General features: G+C 41.1%; 1 protein-coding gene across 2 annotated transcripts in view; it reads left to right on the top strand.

Annotated features, from left to right (window-relative positions):
* Positions 1 to 2,374: 2,374 nt before the first annotated feature.
* ZFR (zinc finger RNA binding protein) overlaps positions 2,375 to 27,399 on the top strand; it is a 33,328-nt gene continuing 8,303 nt past the window's right edge. Inside the window, exons 1-15 of one of the 2 annotated variants that reach the window (XR_014172700.1) lie at positions 2,375 to 2,786; positions 2,928 to 3,012; positions 10,253 to 10,535; positions 11,780 to 11,924; positions 14,324 to 14,542; positions 15,177 to 15,424; positions 15,775 to 15,966; positions 16,879 to 17,161; positions 17,857 to 18,053; positions 20,361 to 20,480; positions 20,872 to 21,017; positions 21,390 to 21,552; positions 22,343 to 22,548; positions 23,138 to 23,288; positions 24,562 to 24,703. Coding sequence is in view for 1 of the 2 variants with exons in the window: in XM_081929628.1 (XP_081785754.1) it covers positions 2,750 to 2,786; positions 2,928 to 3,012; positions 10,253 to 10,535; positions 11,780 to 11,924; positions 14,324 to 14,542; positions 15,177 to 15,424; positions 15,775 to 15,966; positions 16,879 to 17,161; positions 17,857 to 18,053; positions 20,361 to 20,480; positions 20,872 to 21,017; positions 21,390 to 21,552; positions 22,343 to 22,548; positions 23,138 to 23,288; positions 24,562 to 24,703 (2,617 nt within the window). In the remaining variant the exon portion in view is untranslated. The remainder of the gene's footprint in view (positions 2,787 to 2,927; positions 3,013 to 10,252; positions 10,536 to 11,779; positions 11,925 to 14,323; positions 14,543 to 15,176; positions 15,425 to 15,774; positions 15,967 to 16,878; positions 17,162 to 17,856; positions 18,054 to 20,360; positions 20,481 to 20,871; positions 21,018 to 21,389; positions 21,553 to 22,342; positions 22,549 to 23,137; positions 23,289 to 24,561; positions 24,704 to 27,399) is intronic. The other variant, XM_081929628.1, reaches the window with a different exon arrangement.

Genomic DNA, 27,399 nt, shown 5'->3' on the forward strand with positions numbered 1-27,399 from the left:
CATCTTAAATAAAAAAAAAATAAAAATCGAAGATTTCATTTATCAAATTCATTTTTCAAACCCTCAAAAATAACACGATAAAACTGAGAAAAAATCACAGCACTGATTTACAACATACAACGGTTAAAACATTGAAACTGGTTTAGGTCGTCTCAACTTTATAAGCTTCTGGGTAGGCTTGTCTAAAATGTTTCCAGCAGGCGTGGAAAGGAGTATAGCGCCGCCTTGATTTTAATACAATAGACAGGGAATTCCAAAGTGCAAGTGCTGCCACATTGAAAGTTATTACAAATGTGGAGTGGGCACTTGTATGTTCAAAGCATGTGACTGTGGAAGTTTATCATCATACCATCATTCTATAATGTAAGAACAGCTAAAAACATGGGAATGCAACCATTAAAAAACTAATTACCAGGTAAACATTGTTATAATTAAAACTGTTATATTTTAACAATCTATTAATAGTTCCTACTATAAAAAGTTGTTCGTCTTTTGAGGTGCTGCAAGACTCCCTTGTTTTTGCTGCAATAGACAAGCAGAGCTGCCACTCTGGAATGGAATATGAATGCCCCTTCCCTGCTCCAGCCTCAGGTTGAGAGAACATGAATAAATAGAGGAGCCTTCAGTCTGTATTAGTCAGTGCTTTATTTTCTTGAAAAATAGATGCCAGTATTCTGTAAGTGCCACATTTTTTAACAACAAGAAAACGAGGTGCTGTACTGCATACCTTTGAGTACCCCCTGAAAAAGCCCTGGTATTAGTGTTTCATTTTCTGCAACTTTTAAAATTAAGGTCTGTAGGAGTACCTGTGGAACAGCACACCTGAGGTGTTGACTCCTAGAGAATTGCAAAGCCAACAAAATACGGCTTGTAAAAATGTTCAGAAGTTGGGAAAGGAATTTGGTCATTCATTGCCAGCAATGCCATAGAGAATATCCCCTAAGTGCCAGTATTGTCAGTTTCCACCCTTGATGTGTGCTTGGATTTCCCATCTTAGCAGTGGCGTAGCGTGGGTTGTCAGCACCCGGGGCAAGGCAAGTAATTTGCACCCCCTAACCTGTGGATTTGTGCCCCCTAACCCGTGGATTTGCGCCCCCTAACCCTAACCCCCAGATGTTGCGCCCGGTGCGGCCGGCCCCCCCTGCACCCCCATGCTACGCCACTGCATCTTAGAAGCACAGCCAAAGAGCTGTCCAGCAGCATTTTGACAAGATGCAGTTGCTAGGAAATCATCTTCACAGAGTGACATGGAATTGAGTTAAATTAGGTGTTGCAATATTAAGTGCCAAATTGAGCAGTTTTATAGCTGTTTTTGCTGTTCCACCACCTGCTTCCTTTTATTGCACCCTATCCAGAGCACACACTACAGTAGTTTGTTCCCTTCTCTCGAGTAGGTTCAGGGTTGGAGGCTTTGTGATATCAGACATGCACAGATCATCCTGATCTAGACTTCTACTCTAAATCACCACTGTCTTTACACTGTGGGTTAAGTGTGGAATTTCTGGAGCTTATATGAACCAGTTAAAACATGGAACTGTCTGAATCTGTAGTCATACCATATTAAGCATCTTCCAGGGTGTAGTCTCAGGATATTTGGCAAGCTCCACTAACTCCCCTTGCTCCCTGTACTGGGCTTGGTAATAGGGTTCCCCTGCCCTACAGTTCTGGCTCCAGGGTGGTGCTGACTAGAAGATGGCAGATTATTGTTGTACACCACAAATGACTCAGCAGTGGGGGCGTAAGTAGAAACCGCATTATGATTTGAAAGCTGGAAAAAGAACAGAACTGTTAGCTTTGAAGAAAGGTCCTTGAATCCCACACAGCAGCTTGGTAACAATGGCACAATTATTATCCCTGGAGAGGCTGCAAAGGAATACTGATGTGCAACTGAAGTGGGGAGTTGGATATTGCTTTGCAGTAACAGTGTAATAGCCATAATACTGTAATAAGAGATCTACCAATAACAATTAAATTTATCAATCATACGCAATGTATCTGAGAAAGACCATTTTAGTCCTACTGATCATATCTTTATTAAGAGTACTAAATTGCAAAAATGGGTCACAATTCAGCAGAAGTACGATATGCTTTCTTAACCCACTGATATCAATGGCTTAAACAACGCTAATTCTGCACTGGATTGTGGGCTTCTCATCGTGAGCACTTTTGGGTCAAGTTTCTTTTGTGCAGAGGAGCCGCAAACAAGTCTGGAGTGTCTCCATGTGATTTTACTAACACAACACAGTGCACTTCGTAAAAGGCCGGGTAAGGAAAACGCACTGGAATGGAGAAGAAACCGCGCCCTGGCCAGAAAACTACGTTTCCCGGCAGCCTCCGCACGCCTCGTGCGCACGCGCCGAAAGTCTCCGCCCGCGTCCCGTTCCTGCCTCGCGGCGACCAAGAGGAACCCAAGAAGGACGGCGGGGGAGGGAGGAAGGAGAAGAACTACATTTCCCGCCGTCCCCTTTCCCTGTTTTACAACCTAGCAAGTGCCGCGCATGCGCCACGGAGAGGCCTGGCTCCTCAGTTCGCCCGTTGAATCCTCGTAGGTCGGTCAGCGGGCGGCGTGTGGGAGGGGAGAGCCAGACGAGCCAGCGACCTGCGCGCCTGCCTGCCTGCCTGCGACGGTGGTGGCGTCGGAATCAGTGAACCCGGAGCAGCAGCAGTAGCGGCGTCGTCCTCGGAGCGGGGCGAGCGCCGGAGGTAGAGAGTGTGTTTCCACCGCCGCCATTTCTGTCAGCCCGGACTCATGATTCCCATATGCCCGGTAGTCTCTTTCACCTATGGTGAGTAACGGCCGCTTTGGCGAGCCGGTCGGAGGGCGGAAAGGAGGGGCGGCGAGGCGGCCTCTCGCCTCAGGTGTGCTGCTTTTTGACAAGGCCCCTCTCTCTCTCTTTCTCTCTCCCCCCTCCATGTCGCTGCTGCAGTGCCCAGCCGGCTGGGGGAAGATGCCAAAATGGCCACCGGCAACTACTTCGGGTTCACCCACACCGGGGCTGCTGCCCAGTACAGGTAAAGGGGAGGCTGGCGGGCGGGCGGGGGAGGTGTTTCCCGGCCCCCCTTCTTCCCTGGCGCAGCTGAGACCTTGGAGAGGAGATGCGCGCAAACGCCGGCGCATGTGCATGCTCGTGCGGAGGTGTTGATGCGTGTTGTGTGCGGCGACGGGGGGCGGAGCCGGCGGCGTCAGGCCTGCTTCGGCTCGTGCATTGGAATAAGGGCTCCCCGTCCTGCCGTAGGGCTGGATCCGCCTCCTCCTCCTCCCCTCCAGCCTGGTGATTCTGCCGCCGCCTCTCCTCTCCGCCCTCCCAGCCCCGTCCTGCGCATGCTAATGAAGAAGACTGGTAGCGAGAGCTGTACGGCAATGGAACAGACTCTGCTGGAAGGATTCATTCGCTTTCCTTGGAGGCTCTTAAGCAGAGGTTGGAGCATAGCTGTCAACCTTTTCCCTTTTCTTGCGAGGAATCCTATTCGGAATAAGGGAATTTCCCTTAAAGAAAGGGAAACGTTGGCAGCTATGGGTTGGAGGGCCATCTGTCGTGGATCATCTAATTGAGGTTCCTGCAGGGGGTCGGACTAGATGACCCTTGGTATCCCTTGCAGCTCTACAATTCTATATTTAGGTATCGCCAGATTGTTCAGGGAGACTTGCTTTCCAGCAAACAGGCACAGGGTTGCAGCTTTAAACACGTTCTATTTCTTTCGGTTCTGCATCCACACTCCTTCCCTTAGCCTCCCCAGCCAGGCCTTGGAAACCTGTATTTTCCAACTATATTTCTCCCACTACATACTGACTTTTGTGTTCTGTATGCATTCAGTATCCTCCCTTAAATGTTTGACTTCCAAAACCTATTGCAGAGTTCTGTGATATCTTAGACTATTTTTTAATATTCAGAATAAATAAGATAAAGTATAAAATACAGGCAGGCTGTAAGGACTGATGGCTTATAATCCAGGACTTTGGATCCTAAAATAAGTTAAGGAAGTTCATGGAAGAAGAGGTTCCTGTTCCCGCCTCTCCAAAGCCTCCAAAGGGTAGCTTCAAAAAAAACGAGGGCGTAGGAAACTTTCATTCCTGGAACTTCCTGAATGAATGTTAGAATCCAACCCCAGCTGAATATTTGTGCCCTGCTGCAAAAAAAATGAACGTTTGTTATTATTTATTAAATTTCTATGCCACCCTCCATCCAAAGATCATAGGGTGGTTTATAATATAAGGTTTACAAAGACAAAGGCTATAGTCTGACCTACTCATTATTAAGAACTGACAGTGTTTCTTTTAGGCCCCCTCAGTGCAGACTTTGAGAATTCATGGCTTGTGTAATTCAGAGCAGCTTTCCCATAGTATATTATGTGCCTCATGTATTTTACATTTTTGTAAAATATGTATGTTGCTTTGTGATGACTTGGCTCTAAAAACTATAAATACGTACACTATTTTGGGGAAACTCTTAAACTAAATGTTCAGTATGGTGTGGTTGTGCAATTTTTCATAATTTCGGGAACAGGTGTTACCAAATGAAACTTGAAATGGAATGATTTTGAAAGAGATGATAAATTTCATAACTTCTTAATTACATAACTTCAAAATAGCATGCACATACAGTGCCTCACTTAGCTGAAATTATCCCCAGTGAAAGGAACGTTTATTGCATCTGAAAGACAGTCTGTCTCCTCTTTAAGAATTGGGCCATTTTGTTAAATCGTTTTGTTTACTGTGGAAATACCTCCAGTTTGTCAGATTTTGGCATAGTGAAGTTAACTGTAATGACAGCACTACTTTATATATAAGTTTACTTCACCAACTTTGTGGTCTCTTGTATAATTAGTATGTCTTAGAGGTAAACCTTGAACTTGAAAACTTGTCAATTGATGGCAATTGTTTAATCCAGGCATCTCCAACTTGCGGCCCTCCAGATGTTTTGGCCTACAGCTCCCATGATCCCAAGCTAACAGGACCAGTGGTCAGGGATGATGGGAATTGTAGTAGAAAACATCTGGAGGGTGAAAGGTTGGGGATGCCTGGTCTAATCATTCTCTTGCTTCAAATATCCACATAGAATGCTTTTATTGTTTCAGGCTTATTTACAGCTGCTAGGTCATATGTGAAATGAAATTGCTACACCTCTTAGGTTTTAACAATTGGAACAGTATTTTATTAACTTAAATCAGTTGCTTATTTCATGGTAAACACTTGCATATTTCTTGGCACTCCGTCTTAAAAGTTTATATTCCTGAAATAAGCAGAGGCTGAGATCCAAAGAACTGCATGTGCAAAGCTATTCAAATCTGGGGAGAGGGCTAAAGATGCTTCCTCCTTGTGAAGTGGTTTACTGAAATTAGAATGGCTTTTGGAAATGGGGAAATGTGCATCTGCATGTATTCTGCATGGTGCTTGAGATCTTGTCCATATTGTTGGAAATAACGTTTTTGAAAGGTATGTAGCCAACCTTCAGTTTATTTCTCTGGATTCGGAGTTTTGCATAGTACAGCAGAAAAATACTTTACAGACTTCTCCATTATTTGGTCTTGAGTCTTAATAATAATGCATGGGTAGTCTGTTCCCTGTGTAAGATTTCTAACGTGATGGAGTTCTCTCTAGCCCAGGGGTCTGCAACCTTTAAGACAAAAAGAGCCACTTGGACCCGTTTCCGAAGAAGAAAGAAACTGGGAGCCGCAAAACCATTGCGACATTTAAAACAAATATATCTCCGGAGCCGCGATCTGACAGCGGGCGGGAAGGTGACGTCGGGACGGTGCATGACTAACGCACACACTGCCCCCATGCGACGTCACAGCCAGTATAGCGCCCGCCACAGTGGGGAGTGTCGGGGCGCACAATGCACCTCCTCCCCTCGCTAATATCCGCCCCGGAGCCGCGGCAAAGGTGTAAAAGAGCCACATGCGGCTCCGGAGCCGCGGGTTGCAGACCCCTGCTCTAGCCACAGCGTAACAGTTGTACTTGCAGACTTGACAAAACTTCCTTTCCAGTGGTCCATTTGAAGAAGTACAACTCTGAATTGTCGAAAGCCCAAATAGATTTTCCAGTTCTGTAATTACTGGAAATAATATTGTTGCCACTTCTCAGAAATTCCCTGCTCATTTCTTGCATTCTGTTGACTCTATAGCAGGGGTCGGCAACCTAAGGCCCATGGGCCACAAGCGGCCCACGGGGGTCATTTAACCGGCCCCTGAGCTGAGCCGCCCACTTGGTGAGTCCCTGCGCGCTGCGCTAAACCATCACAGCACGGGGACTTGCTTCCGCGGTGCCAGAAATCGCATCTGCGCAGACGCCAGAAATCACGTCAACGCAGATGCCCTATAGCCTATGGATAAAAGTTAGTGCCTCATACAAAACTTATTTAGGTGGCATATATAACAAAAAGCCATCCTCACCTTTAACAATAAAACAACAATATGGAATGTACTTTATATTTATTTATATATTGTCCACTCAAATAAAATAGCAAGTCAGTGTGCAATATACCAGTATACATGAATACAATAAAACATAATATACTGTAAAAACAATACAAAATTATCTCAATAATGATTAATACAAGAACCCTGAACCTGGCCCTATGGCATACAAGCAGCTGGTGTAGAACTTTATATAGCAAGGCTGTCGCATGCTGTTGGCTGTCCTCCTCCATCAGCATTCTTGCCATTCCATTCTGCTCCAGGTTAAGTTTCTGGACCATGGCCATGGGAAGCCCCATGTAGAGCATATTATAGTAATCCAGTCTCAAGGTTAGCAGGGCATGTACTACAGTGGCCAGGTTATCTTGACCCCAAGATGACTGTAATGGTATGCCAAATAAAACTGGTGAAAGGCATTCACAGCCTGATCAAGTTAGGAGACGTATTTCATTAGGGTATTGAGGTTCTGAGCTGTATAGGGCTTTGTAGATTAAAACTTCGAATGACTGATACATTTTAAAACAAATCCTATCTGTTGGGACTTTCTTTTTATTCATTGGCAAAATAAAAAATAAATCTGGGCTGTTATCTTTCTTATCCAGATTTTACTATATGGCCAACATACTCTGTATTTTATGTAAAGAACATTACTTTTTATTTGAAACTCTGAAGGAATATAAAATTACTTATTTTTCTTATAAGAGATCTTCATCACAATTTATTGGAATACTTCTGTGGAAGAGCTTCAAATACAGCAAAGTTTTAGGTAGAAGATGGAATTACTCCATATGCAGAAATAGTGATTAGAACAGAACAGCTGCCTCCATTCTGTCAAAACTTGCTTTAATACAGCTATAAAGAAGAGCATCAGAAATTATTTTACAAACTATGAATTACCATGGTATAGTGATACAAAATGTTTCTATGACAGTGATAGCTTATTGCTAATAAAAATGACAGAACTACTGATTCTCATTTGTAAAGGGGGGGGGGACACACAACTTCCTAGGCATGATCACAGATGAAAAGAATCTCTAAAAATGTTGATTCAGTACTAAATTATGTATGTGTGGGGGGATTAGTAGAAGAATGGAGTCAACAAGGAACAGGCTATGCATACATCAGTTGTCATGAGAAATTATTCAGACCAAAGAGAAGGGAAGAATTGGCGGTTTGAGACACTATTTTAAGTGTCTCCTTTTGCACACAGTTTCTGCTTAAAGGGGATTAGCCAAAGTTACTAGTTCTTGCCAATGTGCCTCAGAATACAAGGTTGAGGGAGGCTTCTCTACCCAGCAGGTAGGAGGTCAAATCCTACAATTTGTAAAATCTTGCAAACTCGATCACTGGCTCTGCGGGTTGTGGCAGACGCAAGGGGAACAGGTTTGCTAAAGTAAATGTGGTAACAGAACTAGACCAGCCTTAGAATGAATAATGTTAAGGCTGTTCATTCTGTGCCATAACAAAATACATTTTCTTCACATGAAACATTTCAAATATTTCTAAATGGTATATATACTTTTGATTTGCTGCTTCATCATTATAATGAATGAAATTTCACTGCCTTCTCAAAATAATGAAAACGTTGGCTTCACTTTCCTAACATCACTTTTTAAGCATTCTATGAGCCTACTTTTGTTTTGCATTATATTTAAACATTTTGTGGGGAGGCATAATTATGTTGCTACTTGAAGCATTTCTTCAAAGATGGCATTTTCAAAAGAACTTTCCTTTTGGGGTATTTTCTTGGACAATTCTTGCAAGATAGGAGTTGTCATTGAAGGTTGCTAGAATGATTGTTTCATGAAGGGTATGTTGCTTATTATTATTTTCTTACTTTCTCTGTAGATTCAGCTGAATCTTCCTTTCTTTCTAATTATACTATCATATCATATATACACGTATACCAGTTTGTTTTTGAATGTTTGAGGTTATGTAGTCGCAATTGCTCCACACATGCATGAGGAAGGAGTAACCAAACACATGTCTCTGATTAACCCCAAAACTACAAAAAAGGACCCCTTCCCCCAAACAGCCTATTTAAATGTCATCAGAATAGAAGTAAGAGCTGCCTCTAGAAATCAGTGGAGAAAAACAGTTTTTTAATGTAGCTGGCTTTGACACTAGAGTGCTCACCCCATTCTGCCCCTCACCCCTGAACAGCCCAATTAAAATAAGATGTTCGGTGGACCCAGGATGCTGGATAATGGGATGGTCAGAAATGTGAGTGGGGAGGAATTGAACTGCACTCAACATTGCTATGCTTGTAATACAAAATAGTGCATCTAAAATTACTAATTGCTATACAAGAATGAAAATGGTCCCTGCCTGCAAGTTGACAAGACACTGCCTTAATGTGGCCTGTTACGAAATTCCTAGCCTTCTATCCTGGGATTCAGCTCCTGCCACATGTTCTTTTCAGCCTGTCAAAGAGCTGTTTGTCAGGCTGCAGGGAACCCAGTTTACAAGGATAAGAAGATGCACAGGGATGACTCCCAGTGGGTCTGTCTTCACTTGCGGTTGTTCTTCCCACAGCATGCTAAACAGCTGTTTGATGGGCTGGGGGTGGAGGAAGCATGATTTTCAGTGCCAGTCGGCTGGGGAGCATGAGAAACACATGACAGGATCTCTTTCCATCACGTATCATCCCTCCTCACCCTCTATTTGTGAGCGGGGGAGGGTTAATTTGTACATGGCCCTCAACCAAATGTGGCCCACACAGTTAACAAGGTTGCTTACCAGTGATCTAAATGTTTATAATCACATGAATATGGTGCTTACATGACTTTTCTTTGTATGTGTTAGTGTGGGAGATGAAAACACCTTCCCATGCAGGAAATTAGCTGCAAATACATTTTCAGGTGTGCTTTTTTGAGGCTTTCCATTTCCTGGGAGCATTCTAGGAATCTATATCTGACTCTGTTTCTTTGGTTCTATTGCACTGCAGAGTGTTTGGAAGCATTTACTCTACAGTAGTTGTTTTATATGGAGATGTGAAATCGTACTTTTCTTAGATGTAGTATAGCTATAAAACCAATTACCTGACTCTGATCTATACATATTTTTAAAACAGGTGTGGGTAAGCATTTCTAGCCAGTATCTCCCTACCTGTCAAATCAACTGATGTCACATTGTCATTAGGTTGTACTGTTTTGAAGCCCTGGTTTTAGGACTTTAAAGCACAGTGTGGGCAATTTGAAAGCCCTTTTGCAAACAGCCCTCTCTAAACTTTCAAACATCAGGGGTTCAGAGAGCACTGTAAGGTTGCTTGCAAAAGGATTTCAAACGTGTGGCTTGCCCAAAACTACATCGGGACCAAATGGGGAGCCCTGGTAGGGCAGGTTTGGCCTGTGGGTTGGAGGTTCTCCACTTCTGGTTTATGTAAGTTTATTTTACATCAAAAAATATCCTCTCAAAATTATATTTTGTTAAAAATGGTTCATTGGTTAAGGATGCAATCCTGTGCACTTTCCTGGCAATTAACTCCCGGTGAGATTTACATCTGATGAGTATACATGCATAGGATTGTACTCTAAATTATTTTGCTTTTGAGTAGCATTAATGTTCAGTGCCGATTTCGCTAACCTTGTGACGTTTGCCTCATGTTTGCGCAACTGAGCTTTTCCAAGACCGTAAAAGTGAAAGGCCCCATTGAAAGGTTTTGAGAAATGGGAATTCCATGACTTATTTAAACTTCTGGTCACTGTGCTTGTGTTTCAGACTTAGTTTAGCCTTTTTAAGCTACCCTTAAATTTGGACAATTTAAGCAGCTTTGCTGTTAGGTATCTGACATTACAACATCATCATATTTCTTGTGTTTGTCTTTCTATTACAGCCAGCAGCCAGCTTCAGGTGTAGCCTATTCCCATCCAACTACAGTTGCAAGCTACACTGTCCATCAGGCTCCTGTAGCTGCACACACAGTTACTGCTGCCTATGCCCCAGCAGCAGCAACGGTTGCAGTTGCAAGGCCTGCTCCAGTGGCCGTTGCAGCTGCTGCAACAGCGGCAGCCTATGGAGGTTACCCAACGGCACATACAGCAACAGACTATGGTTATACACAGAGACAGCAAGAAGCTCCCCCGCCGCCACCTCCAGTCACTACACAAAATTACCAGGTACTTAATGGATAGACCATAATACTTGTGAAATTGAGTCTTTTACCTTTTAAAACATGATGGGCAATAGAATATGTTAAATATAGAGTAAGAATGTGCATGTATAACTCTTATGTAGTTTAGGCCAGTAATTCACAGAACAGACCCTGACTGAGTAGCGGTGAAATGTAATAGGGTAGCCGATCCACCGTCACATCTTCAGCCCTGTCACTCATGCTGGCAGAGGGCATGGGGACAGGCAAATCGCTGTGCCAGCCTGAAGTTGGTGTACTGATCAAGCACAAATCAAGTCCAGTGACAACAGTGGGACTGGGTTAAGATCCAGCACATCCTGGACTGGCTCAGCTCCATCTGCCCATGGAATGGCCTCTTGGGGGACTTCCTGTGCTACTGCTGTTGTAGATGCCTTCAGTGGTACTTCCATGCACCCATATGTTTGGTAAGACAGTACAAGAATCTTTTTTTCCCCTTTAGCTTGATCATCGCATAGTCAAATATATTTTTAAAAACCTGAGGATAGCACTACAACACCTAGGGGAAGAAATATGTAAAACATTACTTAATGTGGAAAGTAACAATAATTTAAGTAATTATTAGCCACTGAACATTCCTAGCAAATTATTAACTGTAGCATAACCACCTCATCAGCATGTTGCAGAACTTTTAATTATTTAGCACTGTACATGCCTGCAGGCTACAACATATGTGAGATATTAGTAGATTATTATACACAACCTGAGATAAAAGGCAGTTGTATCCCAAAGAGAGCTCAGTTTCACAACAGTCTGTCAGCATCTCTACCTGCTCCATACTTGATGTCACATATGGCATCTGGTATGGGAAAGGTGGATGCAGTCTGGGGAAAACTTTTTATGAGATAAATTTGGCCTCCAACACTGGAGGTTCTCCAACCTAATGGAGAGGTTTGTGCTTGGTGTCTTGTGGGTAAAGTGATGGTGATATAGCATTTTTTAAAAATGTAGGGGGAAAGGCTGCTTAACAGGACATTGGCATTTGTTTCTTTAATGCAAGTTGTCCAGTACTAGCTTCATTTAATCTAGCAATCTTAGGCAAAAAATACATAGTTTGATCCTCAAAAATGTAACTTATCAATTCTGTTGAATGTTTCTACTATTTTAAAGTCTGATTAATTAGAATAATCAAAATAATTCAGTAATAGTCCATATATTTAATGGAAAAACTAATGTCCATATGTTTTCTCCCCCACTCCCATGTTTCTTAAGGACACCTATTCATATGTTAGATCTACTGCCCCAGCTGTAGCTTATGACAGCAAGCAATACTATCAACAACCCACAGCCACTGCAGCTGCAGTGGCAGCTGCTGCCCAGCCACAGCCTTCTGTGGCTGAATCGTATTACCAAACAGGTGAGTTGCAAGCTTTAAAGAGAACTTCAGCTTTTTTGTTGTGATATACCGTATTTTTCGCTCTATAACACGCACCAGACCATAACACGCACATAGTTTTTAGAGGAGGAAAACAAGAAAAAAAAAATTCTAAAGTGGATGTATGATTTTGTGGTTCATGCTGTGGCCACAGACATATGATCTGACAGTGAGTTTGGAGTAGCCCAATGCAAAAATCCTGAGGATCCATGTGGATCCATGCTTTGTAACCACGTTTTTGCACCACTGAGACCCCAGGCAACAGTGGGTGCGTGATTTTTTGGGTGCAAGATGTAGCCATGGACATGCTATGTGATCTGATGGTGAATTTGGGGTGACCCAGTGCAAAAATCCTGAGGATCCATGTGGATCCGTGCTTTGTAACCACGTTTTAAGTGGGGAGGGAAGGAAAAGCACTCAAGGGACAAGGAGCACGCATGGAGTGTGTGGAGAAGGATGCTGCTAATAATGCTATTTAGCAAGCTGAGTGGGAAGGAGAGAGGGACAGAGAGCCTGCTTGCTTTAAAGGAGCCAACCGGACATTAGCCGCTTACACCCGCTTTGCTGTTTGAAAGCGAGCCACGGAGGAGGGAAGGAAGGGGAACCATGGATCCTCTGCTCACAACTGCAGCAGATCCACCCCCCCGCCACCCGTAGGCATTCTCTCCATAACACGCACAGACATTTCCCCTTACTTTCTCGGAGGAAAAAAGTGAGTGTTATGGTGCAAAAAATACGATAGTTCACAAATGTGTTACCATCTGCAGATGCTCAGAATCTAGTAAGTAAAATAGTTTGTTAGTAGCTTGGTTTTCAATGGTTAACTGTTTGGTGGTTAACTTAGCAGTTAGGGCTCAAATATGCAAATCTTAACAATCCTCTAGCTTCTAAAAGCTCATTTAATTGCTTTATTCAAAGAAGAATTCTAACACGACTGCATCACAGAGTGCATGCCATGTTTTATCTTCTTAGGACTTGGAGGGTCTGCTTGCTAGGTAAAACATTTGGCCATTCTGAACTTGTAAGTCATTGGAGAAAAACCTTTTTTGTGACTGCCACAAATAAAGTTTAAAGCTTTTGAGAGTGTCACTCTAATGTATGCTGCTGTGCTTATTTAGCCCCATGTGGCTTGGCGCTGTTTTACAACTAGTCTACTCAGATGGGGAGCAAACAGCTATGTGTGAAGGAAATAGGAAAGGAGCAGAGTCAGATGCTTTAAATTGTTGCAGAGTAATGGGGGCAGGAAGGTAACTGCTTTTAACGAGAGAGTTTTTTGGTATAACTCAAATTAGTTTATTTTCTTGACATATCTGTATGGTGCGTTTTATATTGGAGCCCCATCCTAACTGGGAGCTAATCACCTCTTTTCATTAAACCAGATGTTGGTGGGATTTTTTTCTTCATATAAATCGGTGGATAAAATATTAGATAGGAATGTGGAATAAGCATACATTGCAATTAGTTTTTTTTATCATTGTCTTCGGTTTGGCCACTATTATGTGTGTTCAAAGAATGTGGAGTTACAGATAGGTAGCCGTGTTGGTCTGCCATAGTCAAAACAAAAAAAATTCCTTCCAGTAGCACCTTAAAGACCAACTAAGTTGGTTCTTGGTATGAGCTTTCGTGTGCATGCACACTTCTTCAGATACAAAGAATGTGGAGTTAAACATGTTAGTTTAAGCGTTGTTGCACTGAAAGTAAAAGCACAAGCTTTAACCTGGGAGAAGAGACGGTAGAAGAAGATTGGAAGAAATTTAAGATTTATCTACAGAAATATTGTAAACTGTATGAATGTTAAGAAGGATGCTAGAGTATAAACGACTTGGCACCATTAAGCTAGAGGAAGTGAATTATGAAGATAAGCTAAATTTTAAGAAAAGATAAATATTTGGAAGTTTCAGGTTATATTCAAGGTTTTAAGATCTGAATAAAAGACATTTAAAATTAGAGATATAACATTGGAAAATTAGATAATAAGAATAGAAACAAGGGGATAAATTTGCTGGACAAAACTTTATAGACAGGAACGCAGGAGCGGGAGATGTGAGGGAGTCCAAAGAAGTTAAGAAAATTAAGTCAAGAGATGTGTTATATTGTATTGTTTATTGGTATTGTAATCAAAATAAAACTGTTAATAAATATTTTATTTTATTTTTTAAAAAAAGCTTTACGGTGCCGATCCCATTATAGTGATAGTAGTATTTTTATAATAGAAGTTCCAAGTGCAGAGCTTAAAGTGTAGGGTGAGATTTATTCCCATATTGTCTGCCTTATTCAATAATAAGATAAAGTGAAAAATTAAATGAAATTGATTTTTAAATTATAATTGTTTACATGATTATTGAAATATTCATGTAATTATGCTCTTTTGTCTTAATTAGCTCCAAAAGCCGGCTATAGCCAAGGAGCAACTCAGTATACTCAAGCCCAGCAAACTCGTCAAGTGACAGCCATAAAACCAGCCACTCCAAGCCCAGCTACTACTACTTTCTCCATATATCCTGTATCTTCCACTGTGCAACCAGTTGCAGCAGCAGCTACCGTTGTTCCCTCGTATACCCAAAGTGCTACATACAGTACAACAGCAGTTACCTATTCTGGTGAGTATTGCTTGAAGAAAGGATATTAGAAATGACTGTTTAGATGCCTTTGTAAGATCAAAGGTACAAATGCTGTGCTGAACATGTCTAGATTTTTCAAAGACAGGTTCTGTACTCAAATTACTTCTTGGGAACTTTTGCTTTGTCAAATGTGCTGATTGTGTGCAGGTTTACTCAGAAGTAAGTCAACTATGGCCAGTTGGACTTACTCTAAGGTAATGGTATGATTACAAATTCAGACTCTTTAGAACAGGTGAAAAAGAGTCTTGATGGCAGACTGTTGGTGTAGAGCAGGTGTCATCAACCTTTTCAGGCACGAGGTGATGCCTTACAGATCTATGTTGGACTGATTGTACAGGTTTGCTGTATGTCTGTGGATGTTGGCATTGCTCCACTAGAAAAAAATTGCTTTTTAAACTTGTAATAAACTCCTCTTTTCTGGCTGTGTAGCATTGCTTGGATATACAGATTGCAAATATTGGTTTTACTTTTAAGTACAAGTTTTGTGCATCTATGTTAATGCTGAAATTCTCCTTAATTAAGAGATACTCTGGTGTACACTATGCATTTATTACCTTTAGATTTTCAAACTTTAATGTGCTTACAATGTACAACTTTTTTTGATCATTTAAAGGTACATCGTATTCTGGCTATGAGGCTGCAGTATATTCAGCTGCATCATCTTACTATCAACAGCAGCAGCAGCAACAGAAACAGGCGGCGGCGGCAGCTGCTGCTGCTGCTGCAACAGCCGCCTGGACAGGGACCACCTTCACGAAAAAGGCACCATTCCAAAATAAACAGTTGAAACCAAAACAGCCTCCCAAACCACCCCAGATCCACTATTGTGATGTTTGTAAGATCAGCTGTGCTGGACCACAGGTATTGCTGCTTTCTGATTATGAACTTAATTGCTTCGTAAAATGAAACAATTACTATATGCCAAATATTAAGGGTCAAAAAGTTTTTCGCTTCAGGGTTATTTCAGTTTAAAATATTCCAATTGCACTTTGGTTTTCAAATGTTTTGGAAGTCGAACGGACATCCGGAACGTATTCCATTCGACTTCCAAGATACGACTGTATAATTATGTGGAGGAAAGTATTTTCAGGATACTTTTCAGCAGCAAATCAACTTCATGTTGCTTATCTCTTGCACTTTGCTTTTTGATGAACAGAATAATATGATAAATGAACTAATGTGTCTTTTTATTCATGTGGTGATTTAAACAGACTTACAAAGAACATTTGGAGGGACAGAAACATAAAAAGAAAGAAGCAGCACTGAAAGCATCACAGAACACAACCAGCAACAGTTCATCTGCTCGTGGGACTCAGAACCAGCTGCGTTGTGAACTCTGTGATGTGTCTTGCACAGGAGCTGATGCTTATGCTGCTCATATTCGTGGAGCGAAACATCAAAAAGTAAGCCTCTCCTTCCTCTGCCCTCCCATTTCTCAGGTTTTATACCCAGTTAGTATCCCAGCCTGGACAAAATGAATGGTCTGACAGGCAGGCAAAATTCATCACATTTGATAGGAGGCTGGGACTGCCCACCTTTCAGTTACCTGACACAGTATGCCTTTAGGTAATTCAGCCTCAAATGAATGAATTGTGCTCTCAATTTGTTCTTTATAGCTATGACTGTAATTCAAGCAAGGGCTTCACTAAGCAGTAAACGTGAGCCCCACCTTAGGCAGGGATTGGTTGCACTTGGAGCTCCTGAATTGAGCCTATCAGAATAAGGCTTGCATTTGGAGCGAGGGAGAGAGAATGATAAGTCGCTCTGATCTGAATCACGGAGTTGGAAGGGACCTTGAGGATCAACTAGTCGAACCTCCTGCAATGCAGGAATATACAGTTGTCCCTTACAGGGATCAAAACCTGCAACCTTAGCATTATCAGCACCACTCTAACCAACTGAGCTACAACACATTAAAGAATCTGCAAACACACATCTCTACATAGTGTCCCATGTACTAGCTACCAACATGAACACAATCAGATCTTTATGCACTAGAACCTCTTTTGGTGTCTCCGAAGGTGACAACAGAGGCAGTGTCAGAATGGTGCCAAATGTAAAAGGCACTGAATGTTAGTACCTCTTGCAGATGAACAGTTGGGTGTACATCAGTTGTGTGACTGGGGTGCAGTTTCATGCAGTATTTCATGTGTGTATTAGACTCCATTAAGTTTTCCCTCATGAATTCTGCAAATTCTTTTGAAGGTTCCTTGAAACTTATACTTTCATGCTCTTAGAAGTACAGACAGGATTCTAAATAGACGTTGAACAATTTTGTAGATTCTGCTATTAACTTTCTTCATTGGTGGTTCTAGGTGGTTAAGCTTCATACTAAACTTGGCAAACCCATTCCTTCAACCGAACCAAACGTCGTGACCCAGGCTACATCTGCAACATCTGCTTCCAAACCAACTGCTGTCTCTTCAAACATTGCAACTAACAGCAGCACTGTGAATTCTTCCGTTTCATCTTTGGCAGTGAAAATTCTTACTCCTTCCGCCAATGTGCTACTTAGCACAACTTCCAACAACAAAGCAACAATAGTTCCAGCTAATGTTGCTGTAAAGAAAATATCCACACCCAAAATTAACTTCGTTGGTAAGTACTGAAGTATTTTAGTGAGAAGTTCAGCAAGATACACTAAATAAACTTATGCAAGAACAGGTTTAAAATGAGTGTCTGCTATGATTTTAACAACCACTGGAAATTCTAATTTTCTCTCTGCTTGGCTGCATGAAGCCCATCAGACCAAGCATCTGTTTGCAGTTCTAAGCACTGGCTCTCTCATGGCAATGTTTGTCTCATGCACACAAATTGCTACTCAAATGGTTTTGGAAAGTATTATATCAACACTTCTCTTCTCCAACACGCCTTTTATTAGAGATTACAATACTGAACATGGGGCTACCTTGGAACACAACTCCTAATGTTGTATGAACAATGCATTTTTAATAGCTGTCATAGAGTTTTGTTTGGTCAAGGCTCAGCATGTTCATGTCTTGCACCCAATTATCCTGTCCTCTTGAACGCCCCAGGCCATGCTGTCATTATTAAAACAAACCGTATAGTTTATTTGAACTTGTATTTTATTTATTTTAACTGTTTATGTTACCTGTTTTTTGAGGAAAATACTACAGTATTGTGCTATGGTTTGCTTGCTTGCTTGCTTGTTTATTACTGACAGAATATCCAGGTTTTTAAGCAGTAGGCCAGCCTCCCCTTGGTTGTGGCAAGAAATGTGACTCGAAAATGTAATGAAAATTAATATTCACTTGTGAAATGTTTCATATTAGGTGGTAACAAGCTACAGACAACAGGAAGCAAAGTGGATGAATTAAAAGCAGTAGAAAATATCAAAACTACTCCTTCTATTGCTGCAGTGCAAACACAGGAAATTAAGCCAGATATGTCTGCTGAATCAGTAACATCTACAGCTCTTGCTGCTTTGCAAAGTGAGGTCCAACCAGTGGGTCATGACTATGTCGAAGAGGTATTCTTTCAAAAACTATGTTCATTAAATGCAATTATACAAAACTGCTGAATTAATGTGTTAGATTACTTTATATGGCTCAGAAGTGTGAAATCACGCTGATAATTAAATTAGCTTCATGTCTCTGTGTGAGGTAACTACTTGGCTATTTTGTCTATAAAAGAATTTGCAGTGGAGTACTAATAGCATTGTCCATCATTCCCTGAGCCTCAGATATTCTGAGGAAGGTCACTTGTGAGTGTCTCTGCCATTTAATGTCAGTAGCTATTAAATTAAAAGCCTTTGTCTTCAGGTAAACTAGAGTGTGAATACTGACACTGTCTTAACACTTCTGATCATTGAGGACGTGGAGTGTCCTTCAAAACTGACCATTCAGAGGAAGAGGTAGTGGGATATATAGCAAGATGGCAATCATTGGGACATGTAGTAAGATGGCTGTGTCTTGTAAAACAGGAAAGTGATATGGCATATTACAGGCATGTCCAAAGTCCATTTTGGAGGCCTAATCTGTTCGATTTAATCCGGCCCCTGTGGCAGTATATGTCCTGGGGTAAAATCCTAAAAAAAGCTCATCAGGAAAGCCATCAGGAAAGAAAAGGAGTTAAATGCCTCCGCTGGGAGCTTTACAGATGGGGCAACATTTGAGAACACTGTAAATTTAATAGCTACTGACCTTAAATGGCAGAGACACTCACAAGTGACCTTCCTCAGAACATCTGAGGCTCAGGGCAGGATAGATGGACATTCTTTCAGGAATCCAGGTTGAGGGGGGGTGTGTCTCATAGGTCTGGCACAGGTTCTGATTAGGCCTTTGAAACTCTTTTCCCCAGACCATGGCCAGCTGCCACATGGGTTACATATGCGACAGCAGATGAGAGGCAGGTAAGGACATGACTCCAAAGGAACAATCAGGAGCTTAAAGTAAGGGGTAAATCCACACCATAAATTCAAAGCATCAAATGCATATTTAAAGTACATGACTTTCCCCAATAAATCCTGGAAACTGGTTTGTTATGGGTACTGGGAATGCTGTCTCTGTAGAGGGGAAGTACAGTTCTCAGGATTCTTTGGGAGAAGTCAGGTAGCTTAAGTGTGCATTGTATTTGCTTTAAAAGTACAGTGTTTATTTGCCTTGAGTTCCCGATTGTTCCTTTGCAAGCAGGGCTTGCTGACAGCGAGTTCCACTAGGAAGTTTCCCATCCGGGATCTAGTTCTCCAACCTCGGTATAGGGTTTTCAAGGCCATAATCAGCATTTTGAAGTGAGCCTAGAAATGCATAGATAACCCCTGTATATCTTCGAGGACAAGCGTTATGTGCAAGGTGTAGATCTTTCAGGATCAATATTCTGCACAGTTTGCTCAGTTCAAAATTCTAGTCACTATGCTCTGGACCAGGGGGTCAGCAACCTAAGGCCCATAGGCCGGAAGCGGCCCGTGGAGATCGTTTGACCGGGCAATGAGCCGTCCCCAAACTGAGCTGCTTGCGCGCTGCGCTAAAGCGGTGCGGGGAGTTGCTTCCGCAGCGTCAGAAACCACGTCTGCGCAAACGCAGATTCCGAAAATTGCGGGCATGTGCGCAATCCAGCCTATGAAGGGATCTCCACGGGGCTGATCCAACTCAGGCAAGATAAACCTTGCCGAACCTTGATCTGGACTGTAGCTTTCAAACTGCCTTCAAAGGCAGCCCGATTCAAAACACATTAGTAGTTACTGTACTTGTTCTGGTGTTTAGAAAAGATTTTAACAGTGAAAGGACATCTACAGAACGGTGTTTTGGAGTAATAGAGTGTTCTTCAGCGATTGAGAATAGTGCCTCAACATAATGTTCCAAAGTAGAACTATTGCAGAACTTGCTCCAGAAAATTCCAAGGGGGGTTGGAGAGGCAAGTTACCGCTATATGAAATAGTTCAGGGGCGCAGAATAGATCTAGATTCTGAAAGAGTGCTCATATGGGTAGAAGTGCTCTGTTGGCTATGAGAAACAAAAAGCTTTGCACTTGATCTGGAACACAATAATTAACTTGGGAAATGGGTAATTCAACTTTGATATCAGACAGTAGCAAAGGTAAGAATAGATATTTGGGTCAAAGGTTTGTTTGTTTGTTTGTTTGTTTGTTTGTTTGTTTGTTTAACCTAATTGAAGTCTGCTATGGCTGGTTAGTACAGGTTCTCTGTTGCCACTATTGCATAGATCTTATGCCAGAACATGTCTTTGTGTGAAAATTTTACAAAAATCAGTTCAGTTTCTTTATGAAACCAAATTGTGTTAAATGACCATTTTTATACTGCTTTTTCTTTATTTTTAAGGTACGGAATGATGAAGGGAAGGTTATTCGTTTCCATTGCAAACTTTGTGAATGCAGTTTTAATGATCCAAATGCCAAGGAGATGCATTTAAAAGGAAGGCGGCATAGATTACAATATAAGGTAAGTTGCTAGCAGCATAAATGGTCTAGTTCTGACCGTCTTTCAGTAAATTTGATGGTGATTGAGTTTTACTTGGTCTCTTCTAGGATGAAACCTAAGCAGGTAGTACATCTATTTTGGGCACTAACTGTTCCCTCCCCCAGCTGAACTATGGTAGCCATATAGTGTTTGCTCCACATATTAAGCTACTTATATGTATTGCAAGTGAAAGTATTGTATGAGGAGGGATGATATTGTAGCTTACTGTTTGCTCCTCATAATGTTTTTTAATATGAAGGATTGTGTCTCTGCATGGCAGTTTTTGCTTTGTCTTAGTGAAAATAATTGGATCTGACCACATAGAATAAATCTTACAAGAAAATAAAATGAAAATCTTCCTTCTCTACAACAGAAAAAAGTAAACCCAGACTTGCAAGTAGAAGTGAAGCCGAGCATCCGGGCAAGGAAGATCCAGGAAGAAAAGATGAGGAAGCAGATGCAGAAAGAAGAATATTGGAGAAGACGTGAAGAGGAGGAACGGTGGAGAATGGAAATGAGGTAACATGTAGACTTTAATAGCGACCAGTGTACATTTTGTAAACCTGAATCAGTTTCCATTCTATGTAACTATATTCCTATGAATGCTTGCCTTGGAAAGCCTGGATTAATTTTACCTTTAAATAAATAATTGACAGCAGGCATAGGAAATATTTATAAAGAGTAAGAATGGCTTTTTATGGGTGTAATCCAGATCCTGCTATGAATTCTGTAGCGAATACAGAATTATTGAACCTGCAGCATCCAATATCTTTTTTAACATTTGAAGTTCCAAAAATTAATTTTGGTGGGACCTGAATTATTGAACATATCGTCAATAAAAGGTATTTCTGCATCAACTGAAAGCATATGTGATTTAATTCATATACTTAGACGCTATGAGGAAGACATGTACTGGAGGAGGATGGAAGAAGAGCAGCATCATTGGGATGACCGCCACAGAATACCTGATGGAGGATATCCTCATGGACCTCCAGGACCTCTTGGACTACTTGGTGTTAGACCAGGAATGCCACCACAGCCCCAGGGACCAGCTGTGAGTAATGTTCACATTGTCTCTGTCCTCCTGGTGTATTTGGGGGAATGGGGGGAACCTAGTAATTCAATCAGGTCTGCAAATTATGCCTAGACTTAGTAGCTAAGCATTGGCCTCTGCTACCCAGCTGTGAAATCTAGAGCCATCATGATGGCACCATCATATTACATGTGTTATCAGGACACTTATTCTGCCAACAACTTATTCTGAGTCCCATCACATAAAGGAAGGGATAACATATGTGACTGCAGTCTTTTGTTTCCATTTCCATTTCTTTATTTAAGGTATTTGGTCTCTTGCAGTTCAGGACCATAGCTTACAGTGCCAAAAAGTGCCCCCCCCCTTAGTGATTACAAGGAGTTTCAGACCTAAAAAGAGAATCAAATTCTTGCCTTTATTTGCCCCATCTTAGTTTTTAAACTCAGACAAGATAACTGAATAAGGATTCTCTTACAGTGTGACCAGTTGAGATTCAGATTCCTGTATCTTTACATATCTTTTGAATTTGATGTAATCTGTAACAAATAATAGTAAAACTTGAAAGCCTTCCTAAGTCTTGGTCTGTATCACCCCATTTATTTTCCAGAGCAGGGAGAGCCTTTAGCCCTGGTGGGTGGTTTTGATGCCAACCAATTCTTCATTTACAGTTTTTAAAGATCTCATTGTCTTTATGTGAGCTCTTAATGCACTTTGAGGCAGAAAACTTGATAATTTTAATAAAATAGCAAAGAACAAAAAGCAGGAAAACAAAAAATGTATCTGATTTTTAAAATCCACTTTCTGCATTCAGCCTCTTCGCCGACCAGATTCTTCAGATGACCGCTACGTAATGACCAAACATGCTGCTATCTATCCAACTGAAGAGGAACTCCAGGCAGTACAGAAAATAGTTTCTATCACTGAGCGTGCACTGAAACTTGTATCTGATAACATGACTGACAATGAAAAAAACAAGAGCAAGGAAGGAGATGATAAAAAAGAGGGCGGCAAAGACAGGTATGTTTTATTGCCATTGTTGCTTGCAATCATTGTGCTTGGAGAGGGACTAAGACAAAATGGAGCATTTGCCCTACTTCATGCCAACTTCTTAAACTTCTGCTCCCAGAAATATTGAATTCTGTTATCAGAATAATGGATCCCTAATTTTTGCCAATGAAAGTTGTTTGCTTAGCTGGCATTCTCCAGAAGCAACTAGGAACTGCATTTCTTCAACAGCAACTGCACTTTGTTCATATGAAAAAGTCCTTCAGCTGTGCAATAGATTTTTAGCAGCACTTTAGACTACTTTTCCTTGGCTGAGGCTTTATCCTCTTGCTGACTGTAGAGAAGGACTAGCCAGTGTGAGAAATGCCAAACTTTTCATTGCACATCTTTGCTGTCTGGATCTATTTTCCAAAACTTCGTGCTTTCCGCATAAAAATGTACACTATGATATATGTAGAGAATGACAGAATGCACACTGTCCTCAGGGGGGTCTAGGGTAGTGTGTTGCACGTGAAGGGCTCTCCCTGCATTAGGCTTGTTTTCTTTGAGTGCTTTGGCCCTTGAAACACCTGCTTCTCACCAAGACTTCATTTTTGCGCAGGGCTTTGAAAGGAGTCTTACGAGTGGGAGTGTTGGCTAAGGGTTTGCTGCTCCGAGGAGACCGAAATGTCAACCTTGTCTTGCTGTGTGCTGAGAAACCTACTAAGACGTTGCTGAGTCGCATTGCTGAAAATCTGCCCAAGCAACTTGCCGTATGTATGGTCTTGAAAACATTTGGTATTTTTCATAAAAAGATTGAACTGGGGCTCTGCCAGTCAAATTTCCTCTGTCGTAATTTACTTTGAAGTAGGTGGACTGGCAATGAGCTATTTTCTAAATAGCTCATCCGGCAATGCATAGCTGCACTGCCATCCTGTAATAGGAGTGCTTCTACCCTCTTCACGGCTGTAGGAAGGCTGGAATAAGAGCCTTGTAGTACTCCTTGAGGGTGCGGAAGACGGAAAGAAAAGAACACCTCCCTTCCCAGTCTCCTTAAAACTCCACATTGTGTTATATAGTGCTAATTAACTGTGGTAGGAGGTTGGCTGCCAACCCCAAACATGAGCATTTTATTGTATAGCAGGTGCAGGGACCTCAGGCCTGGGGGCTGAAGGAAGCCCTCCAGGCCTCTCTGGCTCTGAGCACTCTCCCCTGGGCCACATGCCTCACTAGCCCTACTTCTCATACCCCTTGAGGGTAATAACAATAAAAATTTATTATTTATACCCTGTCCATCTGGCTGGGTTTTCCCAGCCACTCTGGACGGCTCCCAACAGAATATTAAAAACAAGATGAAACATCAAACATCAAAAACTTCCCTAAACAGGGCTGCCTTCAGATGTCTTCTAAAAGCCAGATAGTTGTTTATTTCCTAGACATCTGATGGGAGGGCGTTCCACAGGGCGGGCGCCAATGTAGGTCTTTCAGGACCAATCTAGCTGCTGCATTCTATTAGTTGGAATGTGCCTTTGAACTCGGCTAGTGCTTCTTGCTTGCCTGGAAGGAGGATGGAGAGTGGTCTGAAAGTGCATCTAGAAACTAGCCTTATAATTTGGTAAAAAATGCACCCGTTACTCGACCCATTTTTCTCTCTGGGTCCTCTCACAACTGGAATGGACACCCCCCCCCCCGGATTCCCAGAAAGGAATGTTAGCCCACTTTTGCTATATTCATTCAGGGAGCAGGGTGGATTCTGCACAGTGGGGAAGCAGAAATTTATTTTTTCTTTCTCCTCCATCCTAAAACCTTCCAATATACAGTGGGAGGGCCTTAACCTCATAATGGCCACCTGCTCCTTCCCTCCAGGATACTGTAAATTTGTTACAGACTCAAGGAAGCCAGTTCTCTCTCACCTTACTTTCCTTTAATGTATGAATTCATGATTTAGTCAAGGTACGGTACAAGCAACTTGTGATGAACCTCCGGGTATTTCGGACTAGTCCCTTTTTGTGTGAAAACATTTAGCTTCTTATTTGCATTCTTTAGGTAATAAGTCCTGAGAAATATGAAATAAAGTGTGCAGGACAAGAAGCATCCATCATTTTGAATTCCTGTGTGGAACCTAAAATGCAAGTGACCATCACGTTGACATCACCAGTGATTCGGGAAGAGAACATGAGGGATGGAGGTTCGGAATCTGTTAAAAAATGCTCTATTTTAATTGGCTTAATCATTCTGTCATAAACGGCATTAAATCCTGGAAGGCAACATGCTGGCATGTGATACACATTTAATGGCAATTCATAAATCAAGCAGTCTTGTGTGTTTTTCCAAAACCTATTTTAGACTTATTCACTGCAACCAACAACCTCAGATTTCTGGAAAATGTAGGTGTTTTTTTAAAATGTGCAAACCTGTCTTTCTTTGGAAAAAGTAAATGTTTATGACTCAAATACCTGCAAGTTGATAATCAAGAAGGCTTCCTCCCTAAGGGAGAAACTACACCAGGAAATTATATTGTATGTTTGAAACTGGATCAGTCTTAGCCTTCATTTATATGGCACTTAGTTAATTTTTAAGTTCAAAGTGATTCTGGCTTTGCTTGGAGCAAGATGTGTATTTTTTTCCAGTTTTTTGAGGTTGGTTTCTGGACTGGAGTATAAGACAAAGAGCTCCTAATATTGAGGTTGGAGTGTCTTAATTAAGCAGTACATATGCAGTGTGTTTATAGTAAAGAGTGATAGCTGAGTTCAGTTAAGTAGACCTTGGAACTTTAAAACTCCATATGTATTTATGACCTGTGCGATCCTACTGGTGCCAGCAGTGTTGCTTTAGGGTCTCTTCTATAATTCTTTGAAAGCTACAAATGTTTTTAAGCCAGCAAGCATGATAATTTAATGTCTGCAATATGTTGGCTCTATTTAGAGGTCAGATAAAATGAACTTTGTTTTCTTTTGTCTTGTGTTGGTCAAAATAAACTTTTTGCAGGCACAGTGGTATTGCTGGCTAAGAATATATAAGCATAGGAAGTAAGGCTCTGTTTAAGTTCTTGTTAGCATAGAGTGAGTGTGCTTGTGTACATACAGCTGTGGAATGAACTCTTAGCATTATGCTTTCAATATTTGAACAATTGCTTATGTTATTTTTTTAAAGTATAACTATTCTAGAAGCAAGCTTTCTCAAAAAGCTTTTTTTTAAAAAACAAAGCTTGACTATTAATGTACATAGGATTTTTCTTCCTGGTTTTTAAAACACTACTTAAATTTACACAATACCATTGGCTTTTAAATTCTGAAATAATCACAGATAACTTTGCTTGATTGCCCTGAGTTCAGTTTATTTATTCATCTTTACCAAACAACAGAAAGAACGTCAGACATCACAATTGGTTATATGCAACCTGTAAAGATTTGGCAAAAAAAGGAAAACGTGGATAGAAAATTGCACAACTATTTTGAACACGATCTTGATGCCATTTCACTGTGCCGATTAATTTCATGATCTGACTTCAAAAGAAAATAAAGCTCCAATTTTTTGTCTGACCCAAACATTAATTAGAGTTGCCATTCTAAGTTTGATAATACTAAGTTTGATAATATTAATAGAGGAAAGCAAAGCTTTTAAAATTTTTGAATCATTTCTTCAAGACACTGAGCAGCTTAAAATGAATATGTGAAAAAGTTTACCTCTGAAATATGTGGTTTAACTGCAAATTGTAGTAAACAAGACTTTTATAAAGATCATTGTTTATGTGCTGCAAAAAAAGGTATACTCTTAACTGCAGCTCTTAATGCTCGGTGTCTTAACTTGGTTGATGGAATCTAGCTGGCTTTTGGGAGTTGAATTCAGGTGGCAAGGAAGGCTTTGCTGGAAGAACCCAATTTTAAGTAGATGTATTTCATTTGCTGGTTGAATAACATCTTATGTAATCCTATTCAGTTGCAAACTGAAGGGGAAGGAGAAGGTAAACACAAAACTGTTAACCATGTAGGATTTTGTTTCTTTACAGTTTTGTGCACTTAACAGTTAAATTTACAGAATTTACTCCGGATATAAAGATTCTGTAACCCATGCTGCGGAATGTGTTTCTTCAGCAAAGTGTATATGTTTATGTTTTTTATCCTTAGCTTATTAGCCCCGGTCCAAAGCCTTCTAGCAGAGACAATTGAATCCTGTCAGGGATTGCTGCCAAGACATCGGAAGGATTTTTGACCAAGGTTTTCTAAAGCTCAATGTCACACCTGCCATATTTTTGAGGGGGTTTGGTTGCATAGTCCTAGCATTTACTGTTACTTTTGTGTTTTGTCTTTTTTTTCCTTCTTGTCTTTGTCTCTCTCTTCTCTAGAATTAAGCAGTGTTCACACTAGCTTTGAAACAGTTGACTGGGTAATACTTAATTCACACCTGGAATTGAAAGCGCATGTCATACCTGTTAACTTTTTAATAACGAAATAGTGTGGACACAGCATGTCTTATTGAAGATTAACCCCTTATTTTTAGAATACAAGAAAATTAATCTGCACTTTAAAAACAAAGCTATGGTTGAAGCTAAGAGGGCACACTTGAATTCTGATTCATTTAATTTTAGGACCAGTTTTTAAGGGGTTAATCCACTTGGAGTCTTTATGCAAAAATCCACATATAGGAAAGTCTTTTAAATGGATATCCAGCCCAGATAAGCTCTCAATTTCTATAGCTGCTTCAGCATCTTCTGATGGCTTCAAGGTTGATTCGCAATGGGTACACTCTATCTCCCACTGAGGTCAATGACAAATCTCAAGCTTAATAGAGCTGGATCACCCATAATCTTGCTTGTCAATTGTATATGGGTCTCTGGATCATTGCATCATTATTTTTTTTAAAAAGTAGTGCTTCGAAATACAA

The sequence above is a fragment of the Podarcis melisellensis genome (assembly GCF_964234715.1).
Source record: "Podarcis melisellensis genome assembly, chromosome: 11".
NCBI classification, from domain to species: Eukaryota; Metazoa; Chordata; class Lepidosauria; order Squamata; family Lacertidae; genus Podarcis; species Podarcis melisellensis.